Raw genomic sequence first — 18055 nt, 5'->3', positions numbered from 1 at the left:
TATATATATATATATATATATATATATATATATATATATATGAAGCAAATTGCTTCTTGGAATCTTAGCCAGGATTTGAAACCCAGTCAAGATTTTTCTACGAGTCCCTTCCTACTGTTTTACGCATTAGCTCTAAGAAATTTATGAGAGTCAACAGTTCTATAGTATTTCCTGAAAATCCTTAGTTAAATATAGTTCAGATGAGATAACATAAAAAATCCTTTGTTTAGCCTGACCTAATTTAAGTAGGAAAATATTATAAATACAGAACCCAAATTCAATTCTACTTTCACCAGGTGAAAGGAGCACCTCTGGCATGTCACAAAGTGACTTCACAACTTTCACGATCTCTCCTCATCAATCCAGAGAGGTCAATTATAAATTCAACTACCTATGAAATGTACAGTAGAACTTCAACTAATCTTTATACAACAACTAGAAGCAGTTGCCTTTTATATTGTAATAGTAAAATAAAGGCCATTTCAACTATTAAACCATAACCATTACACACTTGGTGACACCTGAGAATCGAACTTTAATCTGTCTATATCTTGACCAAAGCATGACATATAAACAACTACACATAACTATTATACTTGGTGATGCCAACATGTGAACAACTGCACAGAATCTTTACATGTGTGTGTGTGTGTGTGTGTGCACGCATGCACATGCATGTGTTAGAAATCAGCAGCTCCTCATAGTTTTCTGCCATTTGCAGTATTCTGTTAGCATTGAAATGAACTGATTGTGTAGTAAGATATCAATTGAGTTAATTGTTGAGTAGTTACCAACAGAACCAGGATATTTCTATATCTAATAAGATTCCACTTTCCAACTAAGGATACATATCATAAATTTTTTAATAGCAATAATATTAAAGTCAGCTATTGTGGTCTGGACCACAATATGTTCCTCATATTTCACTTTATAACCTTAGATAACCAATCAAGCAAAGTATCCCTACATCCAATTTATAACTACAGTAACCTCACAAATGTCTACTTAGAGACTCTAAAGCAGTGATATATAGAGCAACCATATAACCAGCAGTAAGAAAAATTATAATGAACTCAACAGAAATTCCCTTAAGAATCAATGTAATTAAAATATACATTCATTCAGATCAGTTGATGGAAAGAACTACACCATTCTAAACCAGTTTGTTTGCAAAGAAAGGGACCATGGAACCGAACAGGTTTCTATAACTTATAATATTGTAGGTAGAGCTATCCTATGCTATAAAAGAGTTGGCTATTATAGATTAGGTTTGATTGAAAAAAATGGCATATTGAGGGAGGTTGCAAAGTCAGTTTTGGAAGATTCATCTTAACAGGTGTAATAAACCAGCCACTGGTAGTGGGGGCACTGACTGGGAAATTCTAAATCCTGAAATAATCAGTGATATTATTAAACAAAAGATCTGAGATATTATCTACTACCATTGTCTACAATTTCTTTTGGAAAAATTCCATCTGTCTGGAGAAGTTTCTAGATTTGCATATGCATCAAAATCTACATGTCCAAATCAATGCAGGATAGTCACCCTTGATATGCGCAGTCAAACCTGAGTGTTCTTCCCTATATAACAGAAGAACAAATTAACAGCTACAATATAATCTGCAAACGTGTGATACATGTTTGCAGCCAGGTCAATGAGAATCAGCTATTCCAGTGTTTTGTCAACACAAACCATTCATCTCAGTGTTGCCTGACTGAGTACAAGTTATATAAAACAAAGTGAATCATTGATTAACTCTGAATAAATATAAACTTCACAGCATAATGGAGTAAGCTTTTGTTTGTAGCAAAAACATACATATTATATGGGTTTGTGTTATGAAGTGGGTATACATGTCTGGTGTATATGGTATTACACAAATAAATAGTTGGTTGTGGTTATCTAAAAGTAACCTATTACAGAAATATATGTTAACACAGAACGCACTTTGTACTACTCGAGGGTAGGTACGATACTGTTCAACTACAGATTGTTAAACCAATACATGTCAGACTAACATGGTAAACCAACACAGTTGAACTGACTCCATCAACTCCCTACCTGACAGTTCACTCAGTTCTTATTTATTGTAATCGGTTAGTTCACCTTCAGTCACGTGGGGTGTTCAGACTTCTCCTATAACAGTTTGGGTCATAAAGCCAAACAAAAGAAGGATGAACATGAAAAGGTTGAATATTAAATGCCGTAAAAGTCAGAACAACAAAAGCTTGGAAGACTAAATATTCAGCAAAATGGACATAATTACTCACATAACATATTCATACATTTTTCATTACACTACATCAGAGTTAAAATTTTAGAAAAATATAAGAAGAAAAGCAGTCTTAAAAATGTTTATTTAGTTTTAAAAGGCTTGTGTACTTGCTTATCTCCCTTCGCCAACACTTTTGTGGCATAATTCCAGCCAAATGATCATTTGGTTTATATTTTATTAAAGGAAGAAAAAGTTGTAAGTAAATATGCTCACCATGTCTCACTTGCCTTTGTTATTTTCAGGTAGTGTAATAAAAAAGTAGACAGGTTTACTTTGTACTTAAATATATATTCTCTTTTTCTTAGTACATTTCCTTGAAACTACTTCAAAAGGGAGCATAACACTTTGTTTCTTTAATGTCACTTAACTCCCATAAATTAGATACTTCAGTTTGAAATTTTGTCAAGTCCTAAAAAGTTTAAATAAACTGTGTTTCTGTAAGTCTTTACAATTAGTGGAGTGTGTTAAATGGCTTAATCTGGTGATCTTGTGTTTTTCTTGGAAGCTAAAAGGAATATCCAAAAATATCTGCATTTGTTGAGATTCATAAGAATGAAATTCTTTTGAGAACGGTATAAATTTTAGAGTTTTGTACTGCTTGAGTATGACATACTATTTAAGAATTTCTCAGTTGAGGTTTAATTTAGTTCAATATATTTTCAATTTCTAAATATAGTTGAAGAATTTAGTTCATTATATTTCTGGATGAAGAGGTGTAATTCAAATAGCAGTATTTGAATTTACCATCTGTCATGCCAGTATAACGTTAGTTTTCAGTATCTAAGTTTTGTTTTGTGAAGATGGCCTTGGCATCATTGATAATTGTTTCCATATTGCATAACTGATAGAGAGAACATGAATCTTTGTTTCAACTGGTTTGGATTGTTTTTTTATAATTATATTTTTTATGTATGATGTATGACTATAGCTTAGTTTCAAATTATTTCTATTAAATAATTTCTTATAACAAAGGTTGAGTGGAAAATAATTGTTCTTTACACCTAAGAAATGTTTAACTATGTTGGATTGCATTTTTAATGAGAAGGATTGATTGAACTAGATGATTTTCTGCAAAATTTATTTAACAAGTTAGAGATTCCTCTTCCAATACTTTTGATTTAGGTTTAGAAAACCACAGGTAGGATTGGAATCTTTGTTGATGTACATGAGGGACATCCAACCATACAAACCACGCCAAAACAGATGACTGTGGCCTCGTGCAGCCCTCCAGCTGGCCAGCACCTGTCAAACTGTCCAACCCATGCCAGCATGGAAAACTGCCATTAAATGATGATGATGAAACTAATAAAAATAAAAGCTTCCTGAACTTTTTATAAACAATTACTTCACTTCTTTTCTACTGAGCAGAACTTTAATTTTTTGCTAAATTTACTTTAAAGACCATTCATTTCCATGTTTTGTTTTCATGTCTTCAATTCTTTCACTGATTTTGAAATAAGAACAAGCTCATCAGCACAGGGAGGTTTCTGTTAGCCTTACACTCCTCTGTTATGGCCTAAGAATACTGTCTGCATGCTAAATTCATTGCATCTCTGTACATGGCTTCTACAAACCCTCATAACATATTATCAACTCCAAGTTTCTTTCATGACTTCCAGTCGATGGCGCAAAGGACTCTGACAAAGGCCTTCTCTAGGTCAACAAATGCTGAGTACAAAAGCATGCTCCTAGCCAGGTACTTTTTCGGATGTTTCACTGGGAAGATGGAATCAGTTGTACCTTTTACTAGCACAAAACCAAACTGTATCTTATTCAGGTTAATTCTATTTCTAATAAATTTTAGAATAACTCTTACTATAACTTTCATAACTTGATCCAAATTTTGATGCCTCTGTAGTCTGCTTTCTTTAGTGCATCACCTTTGTCTCTATAATGGTTTAGTATTGTTGTTTCTTTGCCAGTCTTTGGGTGCAACACTTTCCTATATTATCTAATAAACTATTCAAGTGACTAGCCTATACCCTACTTCACCAGATATTTTAAACATTTCAGCAGCTGTCTCCAATAGATCAGCTGCTCTCTTTGCCTTTATATCCTTAACCACTTCAGCTCTCATACTGTCATCAACTTTAATGGTTGATACCTCTGTTAGGTTTTCTTGGATTAGATTCTCTCCTATGCATTCTCCACATTGAACAACATCTCACTGTAGCAATTCCATGCCCCTTTCTTTTCAGTATCATTGAGAACAAATGCACTGTTATCATTCCATATTCAATTTGCCCTAATGAATATTCACTCTTTCTAGTACGTGTTTAGAGATGCTGAGCAGCATTGCCTCTGATCCTGATGTTGGTGAACATGTGGAAACATTTTTTTCTGTCTCTTCTCTTACTAAATATACCTGATATCTCACTTCTCTTCTACATGATGTTTTACACACACACAAACATGCCTGGGGCTGGCTAGTTCATAGAAAAATGGTCAGGCCATTAAGAATAAAGAACTCAAAGTAAGATGTCTGAATGTCGGTAGATTTTTATCCATAACATTAGGGATCACATAGAAGAATCCCCAGGTAAAACAGAATAAGGTTATGGATAAAGAGATGTTTGTGTGTGTGTGAGCTCACACATGATAGATATATATATTCATATATATCTATCATCATAGTTTTTTCTCATCATCTATATATGTTTACTTTTCCATGCTTGCAAGAGTCAGACAGAATTTGTTGAGTTAGATTTTTTTACATCCAGTAGGGGCTCACCAAGGATTAGTCTTCAGCCCCCTCCTGTTCATCATAGTCTTCCAGGCAATAACACAAGAATTTAAGATAGGCTGCCTCTGGGAGATCCTCTATACTGCTGACCTTGTTCTCATAGCTGAATCACTTCCAGAAGTAGAGAAGAAATTTCACATGTGGATGCAAGGTCTAGAATCAAAGGGCCTTTGAGTTACTCTAGCAAAAACCAAAGTCTTAGTAAGTAGGAAAGAGGACAAATCACAAGTCCCTTCAAGTAGATGGCCCTGCTCAATCTGTAGAAAAGGTGTAGGTAGAAACTCCATAAGATATACCCAGTGGAAGCTATGGACACATAAGATGTGCAACGATATCAGGGGGAGCTTGACAGGGAAAATAGTTTTTGTGTGTAGAAGGTGCACAGGTACAATAAACACTACAAATGTACAGAAAATAGACTCCATCCAATGCCAGTAGGGTAAGCTAGAAGAAGTTGATAGCTTCCATTATTTAGGTGACCAAGTCAGTAGTGGAGGAGGATACTCTGAGAGAGTGGCTGCTAGAATAAGAATAGACTGGACAAAGTTCAGAGAGCTCCTACCTCTGTTGGTAACAAAGGCCCTTTCTTCAGAATGAAAGGCAGACTGTATGATGCCTGTGTGTGAACAGCTGTGCTACATGGCAGTGAAACATGGGCTGATACTACCAAAGACATGTGTAGGCTTGATTGAATTGAAGCCAGTATGCTTCACTGGATGTGCAATAACAGTGTGCATGTACAGCAGAGTGTTAGCATCTTGAAAAAAAAGTTGGGGATAAGAGCCATCAGATGTAGTGTGCAAGAGAGAAGACTGCACTGGTATGGTCATATGATGCGTATGGACAAGGACAGCTGTGTGAAAAAGTGCAAATCTCTAACTGTGGAGGGAACCTGTGGAAGAGGTAGACCCAGGAAGATATGGGACGAGGCGGTAAAGCATGATCCTTAAATGTTGGGCCTCATGGAGGTGATGGCAAATGACCGAGACCTCTGGCAATATGCTGTGTGTGCAAATACTTTTCAGTCCAAGTGAAATCGTAGTTGTGGCTTTGCTGGCGGCATGTAAATGACATTTGTCAAGTTGGAGTCGTGGCCATTGCTGGTGCCATGTAAACGATACCCATGAAATTGGAGCTGGTGCCTTGAAATGTCACCTGTGAATTATAATCATAGTCATGGTTGTTGACGGTGTCATGTAAATGACACCTGTGAAACGTAGTTCTGGATGTTGATGATGCCATTTACATGGCACTTGTGAATCATAGTTGTGGTCATTGCCGGTGCCATGTAAATAGGACCCATGAATGTAGTCATAGTTGTTGCCAGTGTCATGTAAAATCACCGATTACACTCCTGGAGTGGTTGGCATTAGGAAGGGCATCCAGCCATAGGAACCATGCCAAATTAGACTGGAACCTGGTGCAGCTCTTTGGCTTATCAGCTCCAATCAAGCCATCTAACCCATGCCAGCATGGAGAATGAACATTAAATGATGATGATGCTGTTCCTGTCACTACTCCTCACCTGTTTCCAAGCAAGATAATATTTCTCCAATGAAGACCAGATTTGAATAGCATCATTTGTGTGATGCTGATGCTCATTTACAATCATTACATGAACATAAACATATATGCATGTACATATATATCTATATATGACAGGCTTCTTTCAGTAGCTGTCTGCCAAATTCACTCACAAGGCTTGAGTTGTCTCAGGGATATAATGGAAGATACTTGCTTGACTCTGAGAATTTGCTACACACACACACACAGGAATAAATTATCCAGGCAGGTACCATGCAAGCACTTAGTTATAATCTAAGTTATGGCTAACTGCATTGAGTTGTAAGGAGCATCTAGGATTGCTTAAGATAAACAATCCCAATGTATTTCATTCGGTGGGTAAATCTTGAGTTCACTTAACTGGATTGTAAACATTTTACCAAGTGTATATCCAAGATAATTACAATGAATATAGAGATTAGTACATCAGCATATTTTTTTATATTTCTAGTCATTTATACCTCCTTGACCCACTCCTATTTCCTCCACCTAACCCACCAAACTGATATTCACCATGGACCATGTCTTCATCCATGATCACCATTCACTGTATTCATCTTCATCCCCATCTCACCTTTCACATTCTCACAAACTTACCTATCCACTCACCTTGTCTGCTCTTCTGTTCCACTTCTCTTATATTCACCTTCCGGTAACATAGGGATATTCCCAAGCGCCTCATCACCACCATAGCTCTTTTTCCAACTGGGGTAGCCATGTAACCTCTCTACAGCAAGACACCCGTTCCTGTCCCTCTATCATATGTTAACCTCTCATCACCTAGCACAAAGCCACTTCCCTCAATACTACATAGCCACTCAGTAGAGGTGCTTTGTCTTACAAGTTACTAGGTGACTTCACTAGTGATGGTACCATGTAAAAAGCACACAGTACACTCTATAAAATAGTTGTGTTAGGAAGGACACCAAGTTGCAGAAACCATGCAAAAGCAGGAGCAGACCTTGTCACAGTTCCTGGCTCATTGGCCCATGTCAAATGATACAACTCATACCACCATGAAACATGGACATTATAAACAATGATGATGACGATGATAACAATGATAAAACACCCACACAGATATTAACATAACACCACCAATCCCATTCAATGTCCAGGTTCCATGCTGGCATGGGTTAGATGATTTAACAGGAACCAAGAAATGAAAGGACTATACCATGTTCCAATGTCGCACAGGCATGGTTTCTACAGCTGGATGCCCTTCCTAATGCAACCATTTTACACCATGTACTGGGTGCATTTTTGTGCCACCAACACTAATGAGTTTGTCATGCAGCTTGTAAGACTATGAATCTCAAAGGATTGGACATGAATGGTAAAAGTATAAGAGAAAGGGCCAGAGCAGAACAGATTTTTTGTGATATATATATTTCATCATCATTCTTTTACTGGTTTCAGCCAGAGGTTGGAGCCATGCTGGAGCACTACCACTCAGTGTTTTTGAGTCTCCTTTCGGTACTGTTTTTGGTGAAGATGTGAGTTGTATGAAGCTGCTCTTCTTTGTGCTTCCTGCTTTGATGTGGGCTCATCTGGGATTTCAGATAGAAATTTGTCAAGATGCTTTTTGAACATTTCCACATCTACACCTTGCAGATCTCTTGGGTTCCTTGGCAGGATGTTAAACAATTGTGTTCCCCTGAAATCTAAGCTGTTGCAATATTTAGTCCTTATATGTGATTAAGAAGACAGTATCTTTAGTATTATGCAGTGCCATCCAATTCAGTGGTTGGTATAGCTTTCAATTCCAAAGTTGGGAGCTAGACCTTTCAGGATCTTCCATGTGTATATTACTGCATACCTTTCTCGCCTTCTCTCCAGGGAGTAAAGTTTCAGTTCTTGTAGCCTCTTCCAGTAGTTCATCTGTTTCACTGAGTCAGTCTTCTTTGGATTGCCTCAAGTTCTGCCACCAATTTGGTACTCTGTGGCAAACACAGTTGGGAGCAGTAATCCAGATGACTGAGGACAAATGTCCTCAATAGGAATAGAAAGGCATCCTTACTTCTGGTTCTGAATGATCTAGGGATACATCCAACTACACACCTTCACAGTGTTGCCATCCTGGCAATATGCACATGGAATGTTGCATCACTACTCATGTGGATTCCCAGGTCATGCATTGATTCTAACTCTGGGATTGCACTGCCCCCTGGTCCTATGTATTCCGATTGTAGTCTTGTTTGTGGACTGATAGAGAAGTGCTTGAAACTTATCAGCATTGAACTGCATGTTATTTTCATCAGCCTGTTTGTATATTGCATGCAGGTCATTTTGCAGTTTTACTTTGGAAACAGATTGGTTGAAACTAGAAATTTCTATATGAGTTGAAGCTTTTCATCAGGCAGCCATTTTGAATAGAAATGATGCAATAGCAAATGACGTAACAAGATGGCAGATAGAACTTACTCTTTTGATTGGTTAGTATGGATCTCACATGGGATTTATAGTGATATAGGTCAAGGGAGATCAGTCTCACAGGAATTGAAAAAAAATTAGAATGGAGGGGAGATAATTATATATATTATCATAAGTGGAAGTAGAGCACATGCTAAAAATTTCAGGCCTGTGTCTCTGTCTTCACATATCTGCAGTATATAGAATGAATTGTCAGAAGAAAATTAATCATGTTCTCACAAGAAAATGATTTGCTGACTTACCCTCATCATGGCTTTTTCCAAGAAAATGCTACCTTGTGCAACTCTTGCAGCATTATGATGAGGTGCTGAAATAGCCACTCAACCGTTTAACCATGGATGTTATAAATCATGACTTTTTGGGAGAGTGTGTCACAAACTGCTTGATCTCAGTATAATCTGGAGATTTGAAGAATGGCTGCATGACTTTTTTAAGGGATAAAAGTCAGAGGGTCACAGCCAACAGTGCTCTCTCTCAAAGGAACACACCAGTTTTGAATAGAGTCCCATAGAGACTGGTCTTGGGGATGAGGACCATTGCTGTATGTTGTGGTTGTATTAGATAAACCCTTATTTGTACAAACAGTCATTCTCACAAGTCATGCCAATGATATAAAAGTATTTACAGTAATAAAGAATTCTGGTGATGCTGCAAACATGCAGCAAGATCATAATGTAATCTACAAGTGAGCTGAAGAAAATAACAAGCATAGGCCTGGATCTGAGGAATTGCTTAGGCTAGAAAGAAATGAGGTGAGCATGCTTCCCTAGCTATGTAAAGTCAGTGTGCATGAAAAATGCAGTACAAATAACTTGAGAAAAAAGCTATGTTCAGGAGGAATCAAATGTAGTTAACAAGAGAGAAAACTGCATTAGTATGAGCATTTGATGTGTTGGGATAAAGCCAGCTGTATAAAATTATGAGCCAAGCATTTTTAATGGATGGCAGATAGTGCTTGTAGAAAAGAAAAAAAAAATAAGAAAAATATGGAACAAAGAGGTGTAAACTGATCTCAAGATGCTGAATGTCACTAAAGTAACAAGGGACTGCAGCAATTGGTGACATGTAGAGATATACTCCCACCCCACACATTATGTGAGTATGTGTGTTGATATATGTTTATTCTGCTAACAAATGAGAGAAAAAAGTTCTCAGTACCCTGGTAGGATATATTTTATTTTGACTGATTAAGTTGACTTATTCTGGAGTTTCCCTGGTACCCAGTCAGTTCATCCCTCATTTACCTCTCCCATACCTCTTCAGTTAAGTCATGGCTTAAATCTGCATGTATTGTGATGCTAGTTGATTTTACATTTCTGTTTATTTGCTACCCATTGTCCAGTCAATTATATGGTCTCATCCATTTAATATTACAGGAAGTTGTAGGTAGTTTTACCAGTTTATAGTGCTTGCTTAACCAAAGAGAATAACAATCAGCTGGATATATATAATACATAATATTCACATTTAATCCTTAATCATAGGTCTATTGAAATATATTTTGTTTTGTCTATGGCTCTTCTAAGAGTTCCAAAGAACCTCAGGCAAAAAAAAACAAAAACGTGTTTTAAGGGACTAATGACCATGGATTAAATGTTTATTCAGTCTCAGATTTGTCCTTAAGCCCTTTAGTCCAGCTGAACACCGTTTCTTTGAACTCATCATTCCCTGGAATAATATATGATTTATATATCTTTTATTTTTTACTTGTTTCAGTCATTAGACTGTGGTCATGCTGGCCATGCATGGACTTGAAGAATTTTAGCTGAATGAATCAGTCCCAGTATTTATTTTTTAAGCTTGATTCTCATGCTATTGGTCTCTTTTGCAGAACCACTAAATTATTAGGAAGTAAACACACCAACACTAGTTGTCAAGCAGTGGGGCTGGACAAACACATGCACACATATATACGATGGACTTCTTTCAGTTTTCTTCTGTCAAATCCATTCACAAGGTTTTGGTTGGCCCAAGGTTATAGTAGAAGACACTTGCCTAAGGTGCCATACAGTGGGACTGAGCCTGGAATTGTGGATGGGAAGCAAGCTTCTTACCACACAGCCACATCTGCACCTCGCAGCTATATATTTGGCGGCATATCACCAAAAAAATATTCTGAGGTGTATTGCCTCAGGAAGTAGTGTTTTATGAAAACACAAACTTGTGTAATGTTAATGTTGCATAACATTACCATTTAAGTTATATAATGTACTTGTGTTCTTAATAAACATGCTATACAAACATGTGTAGTAATGCCCTAAAATACCCACTTGTTTTATTTTTATTACTATATAAATCTTGTATATATTTATCCAGTTGATTGTTACTTTCTCTTCCTCCACACACATTAAAACAGAAACTGGCAAATTTCCCTGTCAACTGAATGAGCAATTGTAATTTCTTCAATGTATTCTCTGCTTCTTTTCATGCAGGTTGAGTAAAAATAATATGCAAAATTAAAAAAAAAAAAATGGAAAGGATGCGAAAATAAAAAGCTGTTACTAACCTGTTTAAATAATTTTTTAGCATCCTCATTGCGACCTAATATCAAGTTGGTGATTCCAAGATCGTTTATCACATCAATATTATTTGGGAAACGTAAATTCAGGAAGGTCAAGGATTTGAGAGCTCGATTGGTCCAGCCTACATCAACATGAAACAATAGCTAACAGATATGAAATAAAAACAAACACTTTGTGCCCAAGACATTTCTTGATAGCAGATTTGTTCCAACAATAATACTTTAATGTACAGTTAAGAGCTTTCAAAAACATTTGCTTAATTAAAATAAATTCAAGAATAATTTCTATATATATATGCGCACACACACACACAATGGGCATCTGCAATCTCCTTTTATCAAATTTCATTTATAAGGCATTGGTCAATTTGAGACTAGTATCAACAAGAAAAGAGAAAAACTTGCTCATGGTCATACCACTCTGTAACATTGAACCTGGAACCATGCATTTGCAAAGTGAACTTCTTAATTAGATAGTTATCCCTGTACCAATAAGTGTGTGTGAGTGTATGTGTGTGTGTATATATATATATATATATATACACACACACACACACACACACACATGTATAATATGTGTGTGTATATATATATATATATATATATATATATATATAAACACAAATACATGCACATTCAATAAAATTGTATTTCCACTACCTGTTTCATTTTATTTCTAATTGCTTATGTTGTCACATTCAATGTATCACCATTTTAAAAGCCACTTTTCTATGATTGCATGGGTCAGAGAATTTGTTGAGGCAGATTTTCAATGGTTGGATGCTGTACAAATGATATAGTTGAATCTAATTCATACATTAAAAAGTGCATTTTGAAATCACTACACAATGGGTAAATAAATAATTCATGCTTTAAATTGTCACCAAGCCACATCTTGTAGACAATAGCTTTTGTCAAAGATTTATTGCTTCTTACTTTTTCTTCACATAGAATAATGAAAGACGAATGAATGCTAACTGCATTTGAACACAGAATGTAGAGAACAAAACTAAAGTACTTCAATGACTTTATCTTGTGTTCATTGAACCACTTAAAAATACCATAACCCCTTAAAAATATGAATTAAGAGATATTACAATGCATGTAAAGGATAACTAAGATGGTGCTTAACTCTGGGTTTATGACATTCAGAAAATGAGATAAATCTCCTCCTGGATAGGATTTTAGTCCAATACAGGTTAGCAATAACAAAGGATCTGGCATCAAGATTTGACACTGAGGTCAACGGAGGAATATGAAAAATTAACATCCAAATGATTGTTATTATCATTTAGTATCCACTTTTCCATTGTTTCATAGGTCAGATGGAATTTGTTAAGGCAAAATTTCTATGGTTGGCTGCCCTTCCTATTGCCAACCTTCACTTGTTACCATGCAAGGTGTAATATTTCCTAAAGCCAGATATATGTTTTCCATGGAAGGCTGGAAATAATGTATTTCAAATAAGATATGTAGCAATCTTCTCTACCCGCAGTTGTCACATTCAGTTAAAATGTCTTACAGTTAAGTTGGCTCTTATGAATTTCCCTGAAGAGAAGATTACATCTTTATCAACATCACTCATTCCATTGGAAGGAACCATTTGTAATCTTTGAAACATATGTCGGAAATGAAAAAATTCATTTAACATATGCATATTACTCCATTTATTAAATTTTATATTTACTCAAAATACCCCAAATTAACAGGGAGTTTCTACCTCATAAACAGGAGTTACACCACAGTCATTTTGTGATCTTTGCTACACTGGTATCTATTAACCAATTTGTTTTGTCGGAGTTAATTGTTAACTAAAAGAAAATAAATAAATATAATCAAATATATATATACCCACAAATATATAATATATATATATATATATATATGTGTGTGTATTGTGTAACTGTTTTACAATTTGAAATGTTTAAAAAAAATCTTTTTAATTTTTTGAGTTGTTGGATAAGGTCTATAGATGGCCAGATAAATATCTAGTCACTGATATACAGCCTGCCTCTATAGTCAAAATACTTAAAGCTTCTCAAATGTTTCAGTTCACCAAGATGTAAAAAGATGTCAGCTCTCCAAGGCAATACCATGGAATTAAGCTTTAAAATGTTCTTGAGAACTAACAGATATTTATTTCCAATTTCATAGATGACAGATGAATCTCTTTCCTTGGATAGTATAGTAGTCTATTGCAATTAATATGCTATCTCCTCTCTCTCTCTCTCTTAGCATTTTCTATTGTTACAGTGGCTTCTGCTTCTCAGAGCTTGGTAGTCAAGGTGCCCTGTCTGCTTAGGCACTTTCAACTTATTTAATTTTCTACAGAGTTACCCTCACCCACCCCCATCAATCCCTGAAAACGCACTCCATATTCAAGACTGTTGTGTAATGCAGAATAAACTGTTTTTGCCACAAAACAAAACAAAATACTTGCAGCAATTCAAAGTTGTTTAACTAATTATTCCATACAATCATTTGGTTGACTACCAATTGTACTCAGTTGTTTAGTCAACTATCTACGTGCTTTCTCCAAGAGACCAGACACAGGATATCAGTATTTCCTTTATAAATTAGGCTCTTTCATTTCTAAATCTGCTGGTAGCATTGGGTCCCTATCCTTCCATGAGTAAAAAGGGTAAAAATTGCCTTCGGTCATAAATGACCATAGGATTGCACTTGTTTCCCTCCAAGGTACAAGTCTGTGCAAGGTTGTTTGTGGAAGACCAGCGATCACCCATGCATACCAGGCTCCCCTCTCCAGGCCACCGGTGTTATCCAAAGAGCATAGTCTGTGGCCTCTACCAGAAATGTAGCCAACTCACTTATTTGTATCTTTACTTCATTGGACACTAAACTCTATTGCAAAGACCTGTTGAGGTAAGTGAATTGGAATCGAAATCGAACCAAATTCGACGACTGGCACCCATGCCAACCTCTCCTTCATTGGACACTAAATTCTGCTTGCGAAGACCTGTTGGGGCAAGTGAAATTGAAATCGTAATTGAACCATATTTGATGACCGACACCTGTGCCAGTGGAGCACTAACAGCACCGTTTGAGCATGATCATTGCCAGAGCAGCTGTCTGGCTTCCGTGCTAGCGGCATGTAAATAGCACCATTTGAGCGTGATCATTACCAGCGTTGCCTTTCTGGCACTTGTGCCGGTGGCACATTAGAAAATCATTCAAGCGAGGTTGTTGCCAGTGCCACTGGATTGGCTCCTGTGCAGGTGGCACGTAAAAAACATCATTTTGAGTAAAAGTACCCATTACACTCTCGGAGTGGTTGGCGTTAGGAAGGGCATCCAGCAGTAGAAATTCTGCCAGATCAGATTGGAGCCTGGTGCAGCCATCCAGCTCATCAGTCCTCAGTCAAATCGTCCAACCCATGCTAGCATGGAAATCAGATGTTAAACGATGATGATGATGATGATATATATATATAGTGTGTTTGTGTGGGTGTACACATAAAAGTATATATACATATAAATATGCACATACATATATATATGTATGAATGTATATAGTAGGACCTATAGCATATTTGGTCATCTTTGATTTCTGGAAAATTCTATAATATTGATTACATTTTTAATTATCTGTTATCAATTTGGGGATCTAGATACAGTAACTATGTAAGAGAACTATGATATTGTTATATTATTGCAAAACTTTAATTTAATTAACATTCAATATTTGCAGGGTAATAGCCAATTAGAGAAAGAAAAATTAATGCAGTGATTTCATTAAGATAATCAATTCCATCTCCCAAACCACATGCATACACACATACATATATATGATAATTACATGTATGTGATGTATGTGTATGGTAAATATTCACCTGAAGTAATAATTTAGATTTTTAATGGAGGAATGTACTTGATAGAATTGATACATATCATTGGCTGTTATTTTATCAACCTCAGAATTGGTCTTGGTGAGATATTAAATTCAGATTGTACTATATATGATGAAGCTAAATATTTTATGATATAACCTGGTAATCTCATCTACCTTTTCAAATAGTACAAGTAAGAATAAAAATTGTGTGTGTGTGTGTGTGTGTGTGTGTGTAACAACCACGCGTGTATATAAACAAACTTATATTTGCTTTTTAGAAGCACCGAATGTGTATCGTATGATACAGACAAGAAAGTGGTATTTCCAAATGCAATATCACCGTTAAAACAGAAGAACAATTGGGCACTATTACTCTTACAAGGCAGAAAAAGTTATCAACAAACAGCCATGTGTATATATATACATACACACACAGAGGTGTGTGTGTGTGTGTGTGTGCATACCCTTTCTATTTTTTTAAGCATTAAATACATTTGTTACATCTTAACCCTCTTAAGTTGACTTCTTTTTGTGCTCATTGTTTTATATACATACCATCATCATCATCATCGTTTAACATCCGCTTTCCATGCTAGCATGGGTTGGATGATTTGACTGAGGACTGGTGAACCAGATGGCAACACCAGGCTCCAATCTGATTTGGCAGGAAAAAAAATCAGATTGGAGCCTGGTGTAGCCATCTGGTTCACCAGTCCTCAGTCAAATCTTCCAACCCATGCTAGCATGGAAAGCGGACATTAAACGATGATGATGATGATGATGATGATGGTATGTATATAAAACAATGAGCACGCGTGTGTGTGTGTGTGTGTGTGCATGTGCGTGTGTATTCTTGTCTAGACATCACGGGATGGTTGTAAATGAGCATCATCATCATACAAGTGAGGTTATTCATTTTCAATCTTCTGTGAAAAACATGTCTGGCCATGGGGAAATAATACTTTGCTTGGAAACAGGTGAGGCTTGGTGACAAGAAAAGCATCCGGATGTAGAAAATCTGGATCAACAAATTCCATCTGACCCATGCAAGCGCAGAAGAATGGACATTAAAATAATGTTGCTATATATGCGTGTGTGTGTGTGTGTGTGTGCATTTATATTTATACACACAATCTTGCTTTATAAGAAGGTAAGGAAGATTCAAGAAACTATCACTCTACATGCTTCTACTAACTGTTTAGAAGGTCATAGTCATGAGATTATTGAAACATCCTGATAATCAGCAGCTGAAGGAGCAAATAGTTTTTCATAGGAACTACACCATGATGTATGACATATTCACTCTAACAGCTCATAGAACAAGTAAAAGAATACAAGCTACCTCTGTACATCACTTTCGTCAACTATGAAAAGACCTTTGGTAGCATCGGGATGAATGCAGTACTGAAATCTCTGAATGCATCATCAATATATCTTGGCTAACACCACGTGGAAGAGATTCCAATTGAGAAAGACATCAAGCAAAGAGATACCATTTCTCGAAAGCTCTTCATTGTATGTCTAGAAATGGTTGTCAGACATTGATGGACAGGTGGTGTGAACATCAACAGTGAAGTACTAACACACCTTTGATTCACAGATGATATCTTACTCATTGCTAAAAGCACAGATCAGCTGTAGGCAAGGCTAACAGAGCTGGATGCCCATAGTTCCACAGTAGGCCTTAAAATGAATCACATGAAGAAATACACGCAGTCTGGAGATGTAGCACAAGGCCAAATGAAGGTTGGAAGCAATGAAATCAAGGAAGTAAAGGAGTAAGTCTACTTGGAGCACACAGTGAATATACACTGAAACATGGACACTGAAATTTTGTGGGCAATAAAGACTGGATGGAAAGCATTTACCTTGGTAAAAGATGTGCTCAAAACAAAGCTGGACAAGAGTCAACATGCCAGTCTCTTCAATGGCACTGCCCTACCTGTGCTCTTCTGAGCTACTATGAAGAGAAAAAAACACTGATTGGGTACAATGCAAAAGGCCATGGAAAGATTTATATTAGGAATATCATTACAAGAAATGATATTGAAATATGGTAATTTGAGAATAGAGCAGAGTGAATGATGTGATTTCAGGATAGCAAAAGAAAATTTCTACGAGGATGGACATGCTGTAAAGTTCACAGACAACAGGTGGACCCATGCAGTTACCAAGTGGTATTCAAAGGATTGGAAAAGGCCAGTTGGAAGGCCTCCACAATAATGGGAAGAGGATTTAGTTAAAAGATTTGGAACATGATGGAAAAGAAGGGCACAATCAAGAGATATTTGCATATGCAGTGCAACTAGCAATGTATAATCACAACATCCAACAGTCTGATCAATATAGGTGATATATTTATGTGTGTGTATGTGCACATTTGCTGATTTTGAGAGATTTGTGGTTTCAGTTTCAGATCCATCTTAGGTAAGTATCTTCTATTGTAGCCCTCAACCAACCAATGAATTGTGAGTGAAAAGTTGGAATTCCATTGTGAGTGTGTGCGCACACACACACACACACACACATATATATATATATATATATATATATATATATATAGATACATACACGTGGACATAAGTATATATATCTATATGTGTGAGTGTATACCTGTTTACATTCTGTGCTATGCATGAAAAAACACTGAGCTACTAATGGTGATGTTTG

General features: G+C 36.3%; 1 protein-coding gene across 1 annotated transcript in view; it reads right to left on the bottom strand.

Annotated features, from left to right (window-relative positions):
* LOC106878285 (aspartyl/asparaginyl beta-hydroxylase) overlaps positions 1-18055 on the bottom strand; it is an 89350-nt gene that overhangs the window by 14183 nt on the left and 57112 nt on the right. The window contains exons 6-7 of the mRNA XM_052966803.1: positions 12473-12605; positions 11522-11680 (exon numbers count right to left, since the gene is read on the bottom strand). Of these exons, the coding sequence (XP_052822763.1) occupies positions 11522-11680; positions 12473-12605 (292 nt within the window). The remainder of the gene's footprint in view (positions 1-11521; positions 11681-12472; positions 12606-18055) is intronic.

The sequence above is a fragment of the Octopus bimaculoides genome, chromosome 3, assembly GCF_001194135.2.
Source record: "Octopus bimaculoides isolate UCB-OBI-ISO-001 chromosome 3, ASM119413v2, whole genome shotgun sequence".
Classification (NCBI taxonomy): Eukaryota; Metazoa; Mollusca; class Cephalopoda; order Octopoda; family Octopodidae; genus Octopus; species Octopus bimaculoides.
The sequence above is the reverse complement of the archived record's forward strand: the minus strand, read 5'-3'. Positions and strand labels throughout refer to the sequence as shown.